General features: G+C 36.3%; 1 protein-coding gene across 7 annotated transcripts in view; it reads right to left on the bottom strand.

Moving 5' to 3' along the window:
* The window catches only part of TLE4 (TLE family member 4, transcriptional corepressor), a 144,051-nt gene that overhangs the window by 76,551 nt on the left and 48,171 nt on the right, over window positions 1-19,329 (bottom strand). For 6 of the 7 annotated variants that reach the window (XM_039846159.1, XM_039846221.1, XM_039846292.1 and 3 more), the window contains one exon: window positions 12,597-12,671. The exons of the other annotated variant lie outside the window; for it this stretch is intronic. In XM_039846159.1, coding sequence (XP_039702093.1) covers window positions 12,597-12,671 — 75 coding nt within the window. The remainder of the gene's footprint in view (window positions 1-12,596; window positions 12,672-19,329) is intronic. 7 annotated transcript variants of the gene reach the window in all.

The following is a 19,329-nucleotide window of genomic DNA, read 5'->3' as shown; positions in this document are numbered from 1 at the left end:
GCAGAGAGTTTAAGGAGATAACTTGAGATGACACTGAAAAGACATGGTTATCAAAGGAGAACTGTGTGAGAATAAATGGAGGAATTCAGGATACGTTGTAAAGTTGATGCTCAAGTAGTTGGGTAGATGGTAGTACCATTTACTCAGGGCAGAAGAGTAATGGATCTATAGATACAATTTGGTTTTATACTCTTTTAAAATTAATAGCTTCTATAGGACAGTTTTAGGTTCATGGTTATAATTTCTTTAGACTGAAAAAATTATGCTAAATAAAGACAAGTAGAATGGAAAGTAATTTAAAGTCAAGCATAATCCTACCAGCCAAAGAAAACTACTAATATAATGTTAGCAAGTCCATCCAGTATTTTTTCAATGCATATATAAGCCTTTTTAGATAAAAATAATATCATGCTATCTTGTAGTTTAAAATGTTTCTTCTTTTCTTATTTAGTATGTATCAAAGAATATTTTCCCATATCTCTAAGTAATGTTTTGACTACATCATTTATAATGGCTGCACAGCATATGTCTATGTATAGATATACTGTATGAGAGTTCACTGAAGTGGTCCTTGATCATTGGGTTTAAGTTTAGGTTGTTTCCTATACATACATGAAGAGTCATCATGGTATTAAAATACATCACTTAAGATCGTTCCTCTGCAAGTTACAGAATGCCCAAATAAAAGCAGCCTAAATAATAAGGGTTTTTAATTCACATATAACAAGTGGATGGTCAACTTGGTGGTATCAAAGCTCCAGGTCAGTATCTCTCTGATTCTCATGGCTTCTCTCGTATCCTATTTCCCTCATCGTAAGATGGCTACCACAGCTCCAAGCATTAACTCATACGCACGCAACCAAAAGAAGAAAGGAAGGTAATTTGCTATGTGTCTTTTTGTTAAGGGTAAAAGGTATCTCATTTCATCTCACTGACCTGGACAAGGTCACATGCCCACAGCTCAGCTGTGAGAAAGGATGGACAGAGCACGTGGAACGTGGAATGCTTTAGCCTCCACAGTAGGAAGTAGACTCTGCCTGCAAGAAAACACCCCCGCCAAAGCCTGCCTTGACACCTATCTTTGCTCAGAAGCCACTCTAAGGCTATTAGATGAAAGAAAAACAAAAGCAACCTCTGAGCTTTCAATCCAAGTAGATAGCAGCTTAAACTGTTTTCCTTCCCTCAACAGTTTCTTCTCTCTGTTATTACTTTGTGCAGAGCTGTGTCTACAAATTGCTTTGGGTCAACTGGGAAACACTCTAGGGAAATAAAAAAAAAAAAAAAATACAACGTGACTGCCACTTTGTTTTGGGACCAGAGTGGCACTGCCCCTGTTGGTCACAGAAGACAACCTGGGCCAAGATAAATTCCCGTTTTATGAATCTACCAAGGGGGGAAAAATGCATGAGAATCACAAAGAGCAGACTAGCTATAGAACAGTTCTAAAAAGAGTTCAAGAATGTGTCATTTTTAGTTTTTCTTAAAAGTTTTGGCGGGGGTGGGAGTAGCTCTAACTCTTGCTTATTAGGTCAATATCATTATTTAAATTTGCAATATTACTGTATCCCATGAAGTAGTTGTTATTCACAAGTAGGATGGGCAAAGTTTTCTCAAGATGGAGAAATGGAAGTAGAGGAAATGTACGTAGTTTTATTATAAGGCAATGAACTAATTTCGAAAATAGGACCCCCCAAAATATATTGGCAATGCCTATAGTTCTAATTTATTTATGTCCTTTGACTGGAATCTGGTGTGGGCCCTTTACTGTCCTCCTCTATCAGTCATCCCCCTTCCTCACCCACTCTGCCTGCAATTAGCTTACCCTCACCTGTGCTTTTACTGGGTAACTGCTATCCTGTTCGGTCTCCCCTTGTGCTTGGTTCATAACTTTATATAAACATGATTCATACATCTATGGATCTACTCCTCCCATGAAACCATGAGCACTGAAGAGGCAGAGACTAGTTCTTAGTTGTCTTTGTGCCCCAGAACTGTAAAGGATGTTTGTATGAATAAGAAACCAAAAAAAGAATGAGTATTCTGAAGGAATATTTACTTGTCTGTATTTTCTTTTGCTATGACTGCTGGCTCCAGTTAATTCTTAATATGAGGATATCCCAAACAATTATTATCATTAAATATAGTTAAATCTTAGAAGTTTAATGTGGCTACCTTCTTTCCATAATACCTATGACAATATGAACAAAATATAGGGGTTTTTTTCAACCCACAAATAGTTCAAGAAACTACCCCATCCTCTGAGTAATATATAGAAACACATTCAGTGTAAACTTCTGATTTCCAGGTTTCTGAACAATTTGTCCAGCTATGTCTCCCTATAATGGTATAGACAACTGCTTTTTATCTACATGTATTCCACCAAATATTTTATTTCATCTGGACCGTGCACAGTTCTAGTCCTGTAAGGCACAAGGCAAAACTTTTTTGTGTCATGGGACCCTTAGTGAATTTAAGATCAAAATTTCTTTTCTAGAAAATGTACATACTTCTCTCTGGTTCACGTGCACGCGCGGTCTCTCTCCCTCTCCCTCGCCCTCGCCCTCACCCTCCTCCCTTCTCCCCACGTTCAATTCTGCAAACATTTCAGGGAGCTAATGAACAGCTTAATACCCAAGCATGAAATCTGAGAAGATCCATGGATCTAGGTTTAAAACACCTATCTTGGTAGTGGAGTTTATGACTTTTAATTCTTACATGAAAGTAAGTTACAAACACAAAGGAAGAAACACAGCATGATGAGTCAAGAGTATCTAAGTGATCTATGGAACTAATATAATTCAGACAATTTATGCTAACCAATTGGTATGTGCATCAGGCACACCCAATTTCTATCTCCGTCACTGAACTCTGGACAGTAAAGACCTGGAGGATTCTATTAGTGGAGAGGGATAAAGATCTTGATGTAAAAAAAAAAAAAAAAAAAAAAAAGAACATGGAGATGAGGAAACAAATAAGGGCCAAGTGTACCAGATTGGTTAAATATCTGTGTTCTCCTTGTGTGGGCTTCAGAAAACTAACTCCTTCAGAACCTTGGTTTCATTATTTGTAGAGTTGAGACAATAATTCTACCACCTTCCAGATGTGAAGATTAAACAAAATAATACATGCAAATGCTTAGCACAGTATTTAACATAAAGCAAGTACTCAATAAACGTTTACTATTTTCAGTTACCTGTTAAATGTGAAAATAGTTCAAAATAGAGTATTTGTTCATTTAACAAATATTTACGGGACATTTCTTTATTAAATATTATAAACAAATTATTGAACACTTATTGAACAAAGTTACCAAATACTTATTGTACAAATATTTATTGAAAATGATGAACTACATATTGTTCTAGGTACCATGGCTATGAAAGTGAACAAGATATCCCCTGCTAATGAAGGGAAAGTGACACACACATAATATATGGTAAATGCTACGAGGAAAATAAAATGGGCTAATGAGACAAAGAATGAATTGGGTAAATGAACTACTAAAGTCAGCCAGGGAAGTTCTTTCTTAGGAGATAACCTCTGAGCTGAGACCTTGAAGAGGACATGAGAAAGAGCTAGTCAAGACATGGAGGACAAGTTGAGTGTTCTAGAGGTGGAATAGCTAATATATAAACCCTCAATCAAGAAGATGCCTGAAGTGATCCAGGAACAGAAGAAAAAGGCAGTGTGGCTGAAGGACAAGCAAATTAAGAGAGTGGCATATCAAGTTGGAGATGTGGGCAAAGAGTCAGCTCATACAGAGTCCAGAAGACCAAGGTAAGAAATTCAGGGTTCATTGTAAGTAAAATGAGCAGCGATAAGAGAAAGATTTTAAGCAGGATCCGATTATATTTTAGAAAAAGATCACTCTGGCTGCCATGTGCAAAATGAAGTATAGACAGACAAATGCACAAACAAGTCTTATAACGAGAAGGCTGCTAGAGACTAGAGGGTGGAGTACCTGGTACCAGGGAGAGATGCAAGGTACACTCACCCTTGTGAGAACAGTTTGAAGTCAAAATAGACACCACTTTTGACATGTGATAGTTTCTGTACTGAGCTTGAGTTCTTCCCTTCATCCACCAGTCAGTCTCTACAATACCAACAGTAAAGATCTGAGTTCTGAGGGGTACTAAAAAGAGGGCAAGAACTGTAAAGAGTAAGCACAAAATGGAATGGAAAATATCAATAATGAAAGCTACAGAAATCAAGATATTCTGTTATTGGCAAAGAACAACATGTTTAATGGAACAGAATAGAGTCCAGAAATGGAACTGCACATATAATTAACAGATTTTCAACAATGGCACAAAGGCAATTCAGTGGAGAAAAGACAGTCTGTTTGACAAATGCTGATGAACAATTGAACTGGATGTTCATCTGGAAAAAGGAAGAAAGAGAGAAGGAGAAAGGGAGGGAAAAAGAGAGGAAAGAAGGAAGGAACGAAGGAAGTCAACTGCATTTCATATCATAAACAAAAATTCATTCAACCTGAATCATGAGCCTAAATATAAAACTTCTAGAACAAAACCCAGGAGGAAATCTTTGTGGTCCTGGGTGAGGCAAAGATTACTGAGAGACATAGCTAAAAGTAAGACTCATAAAGGAAAAAAAAAATTCGTAAATTAGATTTCATCAATGTTAAAAACTTCTGCTCTTGAAAAGATATCATTAAAAAATTAAAAGACAACTACAACTGGAAGAAAATATTTGCAAGATACATAAATGAGTTATATCCAAAATATTTTAAAAAACTATCAAAACTTTAAAAAATAACTGGAAAAAAAATGAGAAAGATACTTATTAAAGAAGATACAGGGATGGCAAATAAACACACAAAAAAAGACACTCAGCATCCTTAGCTGTTATGGAAATGCATAAAAACATGAGCACCACTATCCATCTATCAGAAATAGCTAAAAACCCAACAAGTCCAAGTGATGATGAGGATGTGGAACAAAGGTTCTCTCATACATATTAGTGAGACTGCAAAACAATATGGTCACTTTGGAAAACAGTATGTCAGTTACTTAGAAAGTTAAACATATAGACTTAACATAGACAATCTCATTTCTAGGTAATGACCCAAAATAAATGAAAATTTATAGTCCCTTAAAAAAACCTGTATGTGAATATTTATTGCAGCTTTATTCACAATCACTAAAAACGAGATAATTTGAAACGGTCTTTCAAGAGATGAATGGCTAAACAAATCCTTATATCCATACAATGGAATATATTACTCAGCTATACAAAGGAACCAACTACTGATAGAGGCAACCAAACCATGCATTGTGCTAAATGAGGAATGAAAATGCAAAATGCTAGTGTATAATTCTATTTATATGGAATTCATGGACATTCTCAAAAAGGATCATTTCGGAAGAGAAAACATATGGGCAGCTGGACAAGGACTAGTGTAAGGAAAAGAAGTGACTATAAAGAAATAAGGGAATTCGAAGTGGTAGGGTGGGGCGGGAAGAGAAATATTCTAGATCTTGAAAGTGGTGGTAGTACATGACTATATTTAGTTGTCAAGACTCAAAGAGCTATATGCTACAAGGGATAATTTTACTTTATGTAGATTATACCTTGATAAATCTGACGAAAAAAGGATAGAGAATATATAAATAATGAATGTGCATTGCTAGATTCCTAATTCTAAATATCTGAAAGTATGAAAAGATACAAATTTGTGATGTATGCAACCTCGTTTTCATTGTTTTCCATTATTTGTTTTCTCTTTACTCTGTTATCCTTGGAAACTAAAGTTTTATGGAAATTAAAATGTGTTAGTTAAAAGTTGATTACGTGTAGTAAAATATAAAACCAGAAAGCTTACAACTACTAAAACCTTAATAAAATGATTTAATCTGAAGATCATTTCAGAATACATTTCAGAAAACATTTAAAAATATCATTTAAAATGAAAATAAAGTGTGCCCTTTTAATAGGATTTGGTGAAGGAGCTCGAATATTTGCTGAATAAATGCATGAATAGATATAATCATTAAATCACTCTTACTGTTCCTAAAAAGTTCTAATCTTTTTTGCAAAGGTCCTTAGAACATGTAAGACCACAAATATTTCTAGGTGAAAGGATTCTCAACAGTCCTTAAAACTTAGCCCGAGTCATTAGCCTTTTAGCTGCCTGTTTGGGGGTGAGCCTGCCTCCTCCCTTGCTTCTAACTTTGAGAGACACAAGGTAGGCTGAGTCTATAAGGGAAAAGGTCTGACTAAATAAATGGCAGCTGGTGATGCTGCTTATAGAAACACTATGGGAAGACATAAGAAAATTAGAAAAGGGGAAGCAAAATGGGGGGATAAAACCTACTAACCAATAAAAAGGGATAACAAGGTACAAGCTTGCAAAGCTGCCTTAAATATAGCCTGCTTTTCTGTGTAACATTTCCATCGGGACCCCTGGACTCCTACACAGGCCTGGTGTGAATGAATTATAGATGTACAGCTATGGGAAACTACTCTTCCTGAAAGCCCAATGCCCACATGCCTTAAACTGTGTCAGATGTACCTAAAATGTTTAGGCATATTCTGCAACTCTTGTTAACTCTGTGTGCTTAACTCTACCCTGATCTATAAAAATGTATTTATTAAGGGGAAGGAGGGAGAAAAGGGCTCCTTCTCTCAACAGAAAGAAAAATAGTAGCACTTCATGTCAGCGACAATAAAAATAACAAAATAAAACCTGACTAGCTTCTAGAAATTTCTTCTAGAAAAACTCTGTAATAGAAACTAATGGAATGCAGAATGGAAGGAAAAATTAGAAATCCTGTTCTTTAGGTTTCTTTAGAGTTCTGAAGTGGAGGCAGAGCTAAAAACTGATTTAGATATATGAGAGTCTTTGTTATGAGAGAAGGGAAATTACTACCTCGTAGAGCCTCCTCGAATTATAGGATAAAGATTAGATTAAGACTATATTGTTCAGTAATGTAGTCCCCTGATCCACAGTAAAAATGAAGTAGTTTTAAAAAAAGGTGAGGAGCAGGCATACCAACATGCGATACAAAGGAAGGTGCACACTCACAATGTAAAACTGCTTTGGCTTTTGTGCAATCGCGGCTTTATCATATACCTTGTGAGAGCAGGTGAACAAAGCCCTACAACTGCATAAAATCTGCCTTTTGCCCCCAAACTCCATCCCAGCAAGCTTTATAAATCATGAAGCCAGTGAGCAGCATATTTTATAAAGTCTGTAAGCACAAGGCACTGTTCAGTAAAGAGTAGCAAAGCTGGAATAACATTTCTGATAAAACACAAAACTACTTTATAGTACATTATTAAATTTGTTCCATATAATATATGTTTAAAAAATAGCAATAGTAATAAGTTGAGAAAAGAACAAGAATGGGAAGCTCACCTGTAAGTTTTTATTGAAAAATACTTTTTAAAAACTAATGTAAAAGTCGAGCTGTTATCAAAAATATTTTATGCACAGAACTCACATCAGAACACAAGTCATGATTCTAGCCCTGGAAATGAGTACAACTGCCTACCTAGACCAGAAAGGCCCCTTATAGAGCTGGAGGCAGATGAAGTCTAATCCCAAGTGTCTTAGTTCCTCCAGGAAAGTGGAGGGACGTGGCTTGGTTGCAGGGAATTTTGAGAAATGATCCCAGAACAGGAGTGGGGGCCTACGGAAAATGAATCAGGGAAGGGGAGAAACTCGAAACAAGATGGATTCTTCATCACTACATCGTAAGCCAAATTCCATGGGCAGCTAAAGCTCCATCCTGCTAGGAACTCTTTGTGTAGGAATGTAAAAAGCTCCTCAAAACTGTCCACTCAAGGAGCAGGAGGGGAGCATTCCAATATTTGCCTGCAGTTCCAAGATTATCGCACTGGGTGGTAACTCCCTCACCTTTCAGAGCTGCATATGCATAAGTGAAGGGTGGTGTCCATGAAGGTCCCACAAAAAGCACCGGGGAAATGTAAGCACTTCAGTGGTGTGGCTGAGCAGTGCTGTCAAGCCATGGGACACATTGTAATGGCAATGGCTAGAGGGAAGGGGGTATAAGGTGGACTCGGGAAGGACAACACTGCTTCAGCATCTGTGCCAAAAGAAGAATAATAGCACAACTACTGCAAAATTAGTATTTCTGGAAAGCCCTTTATTAGCAAACACAGAAGAGATAAAAATAAGGCTTTTAGATACTTAATATAATTTTGCTTTTGTTAAAAAGTGCAGTTATATTTTTAATTTTATTTCAAGTTTTGTGTTACTGAGGGCTGTGTTGTAAGGAAGGAGAAAACACACTCATTTTTGTCTATACCTATATATTTATTATTTTTCATTTTTTTACCTAATGCTGATTATTTTTAAAAGAATCTACAAGGGAAATTACTATAATGGTGCATCTAAATGCCTCTGAAACTTAAAATGGCAGTTTTGAAATCTAAACTGGAAAAAAGGGACATATTTTAAAACTGTCATACTGCAAAACCCTCTGCCAAAATGCCAATCTGGAATATGTGTGTGTGTGTGTGTGTGTCTGTGTGTGTGTGTGTGTGTGCGCGCGCGCGTGTGTGTGTATCTGTGTGTGTGTATAAATAAAATTTAAGGGCTAATCATATGACAAGGACAATAAAACAAAATGCTAAGAGAAAGAAAAAAAATCCCAAAGGCATTTTCTTTCTTTTTTTTAAAATAACTCAAACACATAGGATAGTAAAGGCAAAGTCATTTAAATCATTTCTTTAGTAATACAAGTAATATTTAAATAGATTTAATAGTGCTGCTCCAAACCAATGAATTATGGGTTTAAAACCTATTAAAATGTAATGTTTTTTTCCTGAGCTGAGAGGAGAGAGATTTAAATCCACTGAATTTTAATATTTCAGCTTGAGCTGCAGGAGGTAGAGAAAGTCCAAATGAACTATTCCATCAGCACCATTCAAGCATGAACATTTTAATCAGTTTTACTTCCTTGGAGTTCTCTAACACAGTTTACGCTGTCATTCTGAAAGCACTTAACACAGAGAGTGTGAAAAACCACCAAGGCTTGTTATTGCCTTCACAATTGATGGCAAATAATTTTGCAGACTTCCTATCATTAAAATGTCACTGCTAAAAATTGAGGTTCAGCATTTCTTGTGCTAAACTGCATTTTCCTACAACACCATGGCATACCTGTTCTTAGAATTTTTTAAGGGGGTGTGCTTTTCTTTTTTAATGTATATTTCTATCATTTTTTTCTTCAAAGAGTTAGATTTAAAAGTGGGGGATCCAAAGGAACCCTATTTTCTATTTTTTACAAGGCATTTTCTTCTCCAATGTTCACACTAAAAAAAAACCTTCTGTTTCTTAATGATAGCTTCTTTGGTGAAATTTTATGAGGTTCCAAGTCAGCCTCCTTTATTAAGCATAACCACATTCACACAGCATGTGCTGATTACATAGTGTAATGGATTTAAAAAGCATTTTAAGATAGTCAGATGACTCAATTTAATAATACAGGAAATGAAAACATCATTTCTAATTAGATCATATTACTGATTTAAAACTACAATCTGTGTGTTGTTCCAACAGTGTGATCTCGCAGAGATTCTAATTTAAAAACACAGTGGCTAGTAGGACACATGACAAGATCAAACTAGATACATAACATTCCCTCAGCCCATTTGGGGGAACTCCAGGAAAGCTTCAAGGAAATGTGAAATATAACCAATTAAAATACACACACACACACACACACACACACACACACAATTAACTAGAAAACAACACAGGAATTTTCCTGTTTTTTTCCTTTTAAATAAAAGATAAATGATATTTAACTTATTTTAATCTATCAACAGTTTTAAACTGAACATGACCTGTGAAAGAAATCATTATAACTGTGTTTCATTCCATTAAGCACAACTAGCTTATTGTCAGGAGAACAAGCCGCCTCTCCAGGTTTCAGGCTCACTTCAGCATTTTGCATTTAAACGGCATGGATCACTGGTTTGGCTCATTTACCAATGAAGGTAGAATAATATTGCAGAGTTAAAAAGGTGCTTCATCAGATTTCATTAAATCTGGGAACATCTGCACTTGTCTGGATGGTGTGCATACATACAAAAAAAAAGATTCATACATAGTGATAAACAAAGGAAGGTCAGCAGGGGTTTAGATGGGTCTGCCTCTCAGGAGAAAAATTTTCTTCCCTCGGTACCAAAAATCACTGCCAACTACATTCTAAGACTCAAGCAACAAAAATCGAAAATTGACCCTTCATCGCCTCTGGTAGCAGGTCGAAATACCATCACCTCTAACACAGTCATGCCCAAGGGCACACAAAACAGGTACATTTTAAAATTCCACAATGTTACAACTCTGAAAACTATTGGAAAGAAGGCACTAGAAGGACTGAAACAGACGAAAGACCAAAGAGCATCAACAGAAATGTATCAAGTTAGTTTATAATCAAGCTCTTTCCTTCTCACATGGTTTGTGGCTCCCTAAAACTGTTGTTTTTCTATTCTGCAATTTTTTTTCACAAGTCAGATTATGTGCTCTTGACTCCATTTTCTGTGCAGATACAAATGATTTGGAACTCCCACTATATAGCACATGCTGCTTTAAGAGCATGCGGCTCTACTGAGTTAGTTCTTCAAATAAGTTTTAGGTCACAAAATTAAATTGGCTTTATTTTAATAATTAAATCCATATATACACAATATGTCGGCTCCTTGGCTAGTCTCATAAATCATCCTTTCCCTGAGAAAAGGCAATCTGCCATCCTATTCAAAACAAAGTATATAAAATGAAATAGATATAAAACAGTAATAAAATATTCTTGATGTGATGAAGAGAACCTGTTGATTTTTATATCTTCCTTCATATTTTTAAGCAACATCTAACACAAAACAATGTGTTTTTTATTTAGATTAATCTCTCCACTGTACAAACAGTAACTAATAAGAATCAAAAAAGAAACAAAAAAGCACTGTTTTCCTAGAAAAGACTGCCAACCAGACATAGGTAGGATGGCTACTTGTATTTTAGCACTTCAAACAAACAATAAACACTAAGCCAGAAATGACCCAGCAAGCTCTCTTATCAGTCCTCACTCCACCCATTCTCTCTCCTTCAACAGCAGAGTGTAGTGCCTGACAAATTTAAGTTCTATCCTGAGTGTCCTTGGGAGATGTGATAACCAAATACATCCCAAGGTGAATACAGCATTTGACATATACACTAACTTTAAAATTAAAGTTTTCTCAATGCTTAAAATTTTTTAATATACTGCTATTTTCTGGAATCTTAGGGGAAAAAAAACACTAATTTTGAAACGTATTCTCCTCTCAACTCTTCCCCATCCCCAGAGTGAAGAAAATGTATGACAAACGAGTCTACATGGCTTGTTCTGATTCAGCTTCTTCTTTCCAAGGGGCACGTCTGAAGAAATAAAGGTTACTCTTTTCCATTTATTATGTCTTCTAATTTACTACCAGTATTTTCTTGTGGTCAGAGGGACACAAAATCCAGCTCGAAATTACCCATTAAGAAACAAGCTACAATCAGACTATTGCTCCACCACCATCAGCAGTTGTACCAGAGTCCTGATTTCCTTGTTAAAAGACAAAGGCATAATTGAAGCAATATCTTCACTTCAGATTGATTATCAGGCGACCCTTATCCGCATCTTCACTTGCAATTTGAATTTTAATGAAAGTAAATGGAATAATTAGCATTTCAAAGTGTGTTTGATACACTGAGGGAAAAAAAGAGGAGACTTTTGTGTATACACAAAAGAAAGTATTTGGGAGAGGGTAGAAAGAGGCAAGTACAGATGTAGTGTCTTCATTAAGATAACCTAAGGAACTGCTTGCACCAGCTACATAAATAGAGATGTGAATATGTGCTCTTTTCGGCTAAGATTTCTCACTTTTATTTCTAAGTTTTAGCACCTTATTTTATTACTTGTTACCTTAATCTGAGAGATCGAAAATATAAATGAGAGCTGGCGTGATTGTCCAAACTGATGAATTCCAGCAGGATTTCTACGCAACATTAACGCTACTATCACTGGGAAGAATTTTCTAAGTGGGCCACTAATTTTTTAAAAAGGTATAGTTCATCTGTTATTTCTACTACAAATGTGGACACTCGTCCATAAGAACCACTCATCATAGGAGAAGAGTAGTAACGGAGATGTAAAAAAAAAAAAAAAAAAGTACATTTTATTTTACTAAAAATGTTAGATACTCTAATGTGTTGAGGAAAGATAAAAGAAATCAGGTTGTTTTAACATCAGGGCAATCTGTTATCTTCCCTCCCTTACCCACCCCTGCCATACAAAAAACCAGGTTAGCAATAGAAGCTGATTGCAAAGGAAAAAAATATTATGAAAACTACCCAATCTCCATAGGGGAGAGTTTTCAGGAGCATGTCAACTTGAACTGGTGAGAATGGGATCCAAAGTTTCTGAGGCAGCCATCAAATCTCATGAGATTAAAGGCAAAGTGCCTTAATTTCACTTTATGGTGCTCTACTGTCTTTTGCCCTTTTGACGGAATAAAATTTAAAAAGAGAGAATGAGAAAGCTGATGACAAACACCAAGATCAGAGCTAAAATGGAAAGGCCACGTACCCCAATGATGGCGTTCAGTTCTGCCATGGTCACCTGCTTGGCCCGTTCCACAGCCTGCACCACTTGTTGCTGGTGCTATAAATGAAGATCAGAAACAAAATACAATTATTTGTTTTCTAGTCAGTCAAGAATAGCTTTTCCTAACATGTCCTCTAACTTCAATTACATGCAAAACAAGATTTAGGGGTCTCCCTATTTCAAAGAAAAGCCCTGGGTGATGGATGACTAAATGTTTAGGGTATATTTGGGTCTATACTGCTGAGAAGTATCTGGGCATCCAACTGCATCCCCATGAAGGCTGCTCCCTTACAACTGGTAGAAATTTAAATTTTACTTTCATGTCAGTGGTGCATTTTGACTCAACATCTTCCCACTGACAAAATAACACAACTCATTCCACCTGCTTTCTTGGCATTCCCTTTTCTCTGCCATCTATATAAAATTTTGAAAACATTTCCTAGAAATTTAAAAAATCTCTTGATGTTTGTTAAACACTAGAAGGACATATAGAAATTAAATGTTTATGATTCTTCTGAGAATGTGAAAAGTGTTCATATTTTAATTCCTGTCAAGGGGGCTGCATATTTTAAAATGTTTAAAAATGTACTATCCTTGCTAGCAGTAAAAAATTAGAGAACTTTAGGTAGTTCTTTTAAATGCAATAGAAAAACTAGGATGGACAGTATAGGAAAATCCCTCCATCCATGATTCAGTTTTAAAAAGAATGAGCAAGAACTGATAGTAATTTTTGTACTATTAGAAAAATTAATAGTACAGAAGTCTTTGAATAGAAGTACCCACACCTGGACATTTACACGTGCCCTCCAAAATGTAAACATCATTCTCAACTAAATACATTTGATCACTCTAATATCTTACACACAAATTTGGTAGAAAATTTGGTCTCTTTTGGACTTCTTTCAACTAAATTTAATGAATTAAGAGCCAAAAGAACTGTACTGTGAAAAAAGCACTCAGCTATATCATATAATACATACAAAAAGTTAGGCCATCAGTTAAACATGAAATTCTCGAGCTACCTGGTACTACATTCCAAAATGCTCAATTAGTTACTTAGATTAACTAAGGTGACCACCATTTTCACCTCCCAGATGTATAGAGATAATAGGGGAGGTAATGTAGGAAAGGAAACTAATTTAAATAAGTTATCTACATGTGGTGTTTTCACCCCTGACTTCATAATAAAAATGTGTATTTTGTGCCTAAAACTAATGGAAAGAAAAATGTCAAATAATAGATTATTGCATTTGGAGCTTTTATTAAACATTAAATATACTAGATTTTTTTAAAGTTTCAAAACAAGGGCTTAAGAAGCAATCTCAAAATCTTTATAGATATCTGTCTATACTCTTACTTTTTAATGTTTGCCAAAGTGAAATAATTCATTTCTTTTTCTCTGAATAAAGTAAAAATCCTAAAGATTTATGAAAACACTAGAAGAAATAGAGACACAGTCAATAAAATGGCCCGTAATAGTAGTTTTCCCTTAAAGCCAGCCTGACCATGTATATTTGTTGAGTACCTACTATGTGCCAAGTACAGAGCTCAAGTTTAGATTTAAGGCAATCTTGTCAGAGTAGTGAAAAACGGCAGTGCTTGTAAAGCAGAGAAAAAGACAACATGTAGGACAACTCTGGGATTTTAATACCCAGAGTGAGTGTACGAACAGAAATTTTCATGGAATATTCCACCTTTTACCTTCAACAATGAAATTGTTGAAATTCAACAATGGCTGCTCAAAACTTCCAAGAAACTGATAGCTGAAGGACCGCATGTACACCATATAACTCATTCATTCCATTCATGCATCCACTCAGTCAATAAAAGCTTTTAAACTCGTACTCTGTACTGTTTCTGTATATTACTGAAATCTCTCCATATTACTGAAATACCATCTACTTTATATTAAATATTCAAAGAACAGTTCCATTACACAGATGCAGAAAATACATCTAGTTAGGGCCTTTCTACCATGAAGACCAATCAACTCGTGCTTCATGAACTGGATTCCGACTGCCAAGATGGGCAAAGATGCCTTAGGCAGTGGGGATATCTTTCAGGTTCGGCACTAAAATCAAGTGCATTTATTGAGAAAAACAGAAACACAGCATTGAACCATAACACTAACATATGATGTTACTATAGAAACTCTTGTTAAAAGCTAAAATGACAATGAAAGTCATGATTCAGCTCCTATCTTTTCTCTTATGTCAATGACCATGTTATGCCACACCTGAACTTTACTTGTAGTTCTGGATTCGACTTCCCTATTTCTGCCTAAAACTGTGAATCATCTGCTGTTTAAGGATCTTTTGAACAAGAAGCTCCCTAAGGCGAAAAATGCCTCCTCCCCTGTGTGCTTTACAAGCACCAAAAACACTCACATTGCTCAGGCAGCCATAGTAACATTATACCACAGACTACAAAGTAGCACGCACCAGGTAAGGTGTGAAAATTAGAACCCAAAGAAGAGGCAAAAGAAAAGAACAAACATGAAAAAGCAGTAGCCCGAAGTATTCTCAGAAACTGACCCAAAGGAGGTATTTTTTTTCTTCCATTTTCAAATTTTATAAACTCTGGTTCATAAAATACAGCAAGTTTTTCACATCTTAGAAATACAATGGCTTTCCCATTATACCTGCCTTCTCTTCTCCTTCCCCATCTGTTTCTCTCCTCCCACTCCACTCTACATCTCATTTCCTCTCCCACTTCCTGCTTATCCCCTCTGCCACCTCACAAGTGGTGACAGCCACTCTAGACTCAGTAAATCTGCAAGACAGCAATTCTGTGGCCTCTTATTGTTCACACTGCACAGATATAAGCTCCTGGTTTGAACTTTCCACCAGCATCACCAAATAAAATGCCACTAAGAATATATTAATAAACCAACGGTGAGGGAGGGGATCCCTCTTCTAATTGGGATTTAGAAGAGGTGGGGGAAAAGTCCCATTATTCATTCTTTAAAAAACTATGATTTATAATTTTTAAACAATACTTTAAAAAGAACCCTCATTGTGATTATGGTTATACAACTCTGTAAATTTACTAAAAATCACTGAATTGTACACATAAAATAAGTGAGTTTTATGATGTGTAAATTATATCTCAATAAAATACTGTGATTTAAGGAATGCAAGCATGGTTGAAAGAAGTCAATAAAATGAAATTCTATACATTAAATTCGCTTGCTACTTATTTTCAACATAAATTTTTTTTGTATTTGTTTAGGAAAAGTATTGAAAAGGTAAACAACATAAGCTCATAAATGCAACAAAACCTGCTTAGAAACAGACCTTAGCAAATCATAAAATGTGTATGATAAGAGTTTGATGTATATTTCTCAGAGGAGATTATAATGACAAAACCTGCCATGCCAACGATGTGGTACTTCTAATAAAAACAGTAATAAAAAAGATACAAGAACTACAAAACTTAGAATTTTTAAAATACCTCTGCTTATTGACAGGGATAGTAAAGGGGTAGTAAGGGCAGAGATGTAAAATGAAGTAGAATTGTTACAATGAACAACATTAACGTTCCTGACACCTGGAGATGCAAAAGTGAGCTGAGCTAATGGCCCCACTCCTCACAAAACTCCCAGACATATATAAATGTTGAATATAAAATACTAAGGAAGGTTATAAAAAGAACCGACAAAAGCCTGCCATCAGGAAAGTCTTCTCATTTTCATTCATTCAGTTATTTATGAAGCACCTATGATGTACCAGGCACTAGAGTAGAAACTAAGATAAGAATAATGAACAAGACATTCAGTGAATTCATAATACTCAAGAGACTCTAATTTGAGGATAATTCCCTTGAAGAAAATTACAGGATGCTATGTAATCACTTATCAGGGCAATATCTAATCTCAGGGCTGGGAGAAGACTCCCAAGGGAGACTGTCCCAACAACTGAGACCTGAAGGATCTGTAGGAGTTCTGTGGATGAAGAGCAAGGAGAAAAGAAATCCAGGCAGAGGAAACAGCTTGGGTAAGGTCCCTGAAGCAGAAAGCAGCTTGTCTGTCAAGGAAGAGAAAGAATGTGTGGCTAGAGGAGTATATCATAGGGGAAAAGTTGGGAGAGACAAGGCAGGCTAGATTTTGAGAGCCTTCTTAGGAATGGCAAGACATACATGCCAAACTCTTTAAAGCGCAAGAGGTATTCACAGAAGGAACAACAAAGGCAAGCATGTGAAGTCATTTGAGTATGGCATAGACATACTCTACAGAACTACGTACTAGCGGGAAGTGAAATCTATAAGGCAGGAAGATGCCAGAGAAGGGCTTCACACAACTTGCACAGAAGTTGTACTTTACCCCAGTAAGACGTTTTTTATTATGAATGTTTAAGCAGCTGAGTGCTACCAGTTCTGCATTTTACGAAGACGGACCAGGGAATAGTAAGAAGCTGGATGGCAGGGAAATAAACCTGGAGGGAGAACAATTGGAGGGCTAATGCAATATTCTAGAGTGAAAGATACTTAGCCCTGAACTTGAGACCAATTACCCTTCCTGCCAATAGGAATCGCTAGCCACATATAGAAAAAAGCCACTTACTCAGAACTAGAAAGGACCTTTAGAAATCATGTGGCCCAGATTCCAGTAGTCCCCGAGTACTGTAACAACCACCAACCAACAAAAGACTTCCGTATTTCCAAATGCATACGGATTTGTAAATGCTACCTGAACTGAGGGGATTGGGATGGTGGTACTGCAGTACCAACCACAGGCCAAAGCTCAGTACTATATCCAATAGATGACTCTTTTCTCTCATACTCTAAAGAGTAGTCAGTCTGCTTGACTGCATCCTCTGAAAGGGAACTTATTATCTCATGGATAAGCTTTTTCCATTCAGAGATAACGAGTAGAAAGTAGGTAGATAACTTCGTCCAAGTGGACCCAGTTTTGCCTCTATATTCTCCTCCACTGGAGTGCACTTCAAATATTTGAAAATGGCATAATGTATGTTTTTGATTTTCTCTATTCCAGGTTGAATATCCCATCACTGGCTGCAGGCCATTCATCCTTCTGGCTACTCCTCTGATTGTGCTCAATGTGTATAGACACAAAACTCCAGATATGGCTGAGCACATCAAACCTAAGTAAAATTGTCATTCCATGTCCAGTGAAAGCCTTTTTGCAGCAACTCTACCAAGTTTACTGACACGAATAAGCTTTAAGTTTAACCAATCTCCTTAAGTCAATTTTTCCTAAGTGGTATTCTAATAAATGTTACTCCCACAAGAAATTAGGTATTATAAAACAAACAAAAACCTACCATGTTTCATTTGACTAATACCTGGGAAACTGCAGGTCTTCTCAGAGCTTTAAATCTCAAAGAGAGTGAATATATATGCAAGGCTTTCCAAACAATTTTGGCTATGGAACTTGGGATTAAAACTCTTAGGAGTATACTTTCGGATTTGGATTTGGCCTTGCCTTCTCCATTCTCACTCAGATAGGGACAGGGCACTCTTCACTGATATGCCCAATAAGTTCTACAAATTGGTGCTTCCCAGTAGAATTTTTTGCAATGTTGAAAATGTTCTAGATCTGTGATAAAATATGATAGCTACTAACCACATATGGGTGAACACTGAGCACTTAAATTGTGGCTACTGTTGGAAACTGAATTTTTAACCTTATTTAATTACTTTTAATTTAAATCTAAATAGCCACCATGTGGCTATGGCTTCTGTATTAGACAATGCAGCCCTACTTAAAAGTATTTTAAAGCTTAGCTCTGGTAATAAGCTAATCACTACCTAACTGAAAGTCAACAAAATGAGCCAGTTTCTCAAATGCACATTAAGTATTTTAAACACAAACAGAGAGGGGTTGGCATTGCTACCTTTGGAAGGAGGCCCACATTAAAACCTGCAGGAAAAAACGCCCCCTCCTGAGAATCACCTTTCACCTGCTGAGGGCAAGCAGGCAATAATGCCACCATAATGATCTCACCAAACATCCGATTGTCACCAAAACACAAAATCACACAGAACAAGCCAATTAGTCAACTGTAGAATGTGGGACAGGATATGCTCTCTGATGCCTTCTCATTCGGCATTGTGAGAAAATAAAAGGTATTTTAAATGAAAGGTTATTCAATGTGAGAATCAAGAAGCAGGCGTGTCCTGTGAGGCTGCTGACACTTAATGAGCATCCTCTAAAGATGGCCTTCCAGGTGTCACTGCATACTTATCAAGGAATCTCTGGTGATTTCAGCCAAGCTCTCCTACATCAAACCGTGTTTGCACAAACCATTGATTCCTTACAAAGCTAACAAGCAATAAGATGAGTTAACCTGGTGCCATTATGAGGCGAGAACACTGCCACCAGTGCATGTAACCACTGTATTTTGTTCATTTCCTCCCTGAGGCACAATATGAAAGTGACTGATCACATTTTTCAACTTCCATTTTACAATTACTCTATACATGCAAAATGTGGTTCCGAGTAATTCAGTACCATATTAACCCAGGTGCCAAATAAATAGTATTGGAGACACATGCATATCTCAAAATGTAAAAAGAATGTGTTTTCCATTAAATTAAAAGGACCAAATTAATGGCCTGTCCAAAATAGAAATTCATGTATTATTTGATCTGGCTAGCTATTCTAGCCTACTGGAATTAGAATTTATAATAAATGTATATTATCATGATTATGTAATTGTGTATTATCTTCTACCATTTAAATCTAATGTTGAGC

This window comes from Pteropus medius, unplaced genomic scaffold, assembly GCF_902729225.1.
Source record: "Pteropus medius unplaced genomic scaffold, Ma_sr-lr_union100, whole genome shotgun sequence".
NCBI lineage: Eukaryota > Metazoa > Chordata > Mammalia > Chiroptera > Pteropodidae > Pteropus > Pteropus medius.
This window is presented reverse-complemented; position numbering and strand designations above follow the sequence as displayed.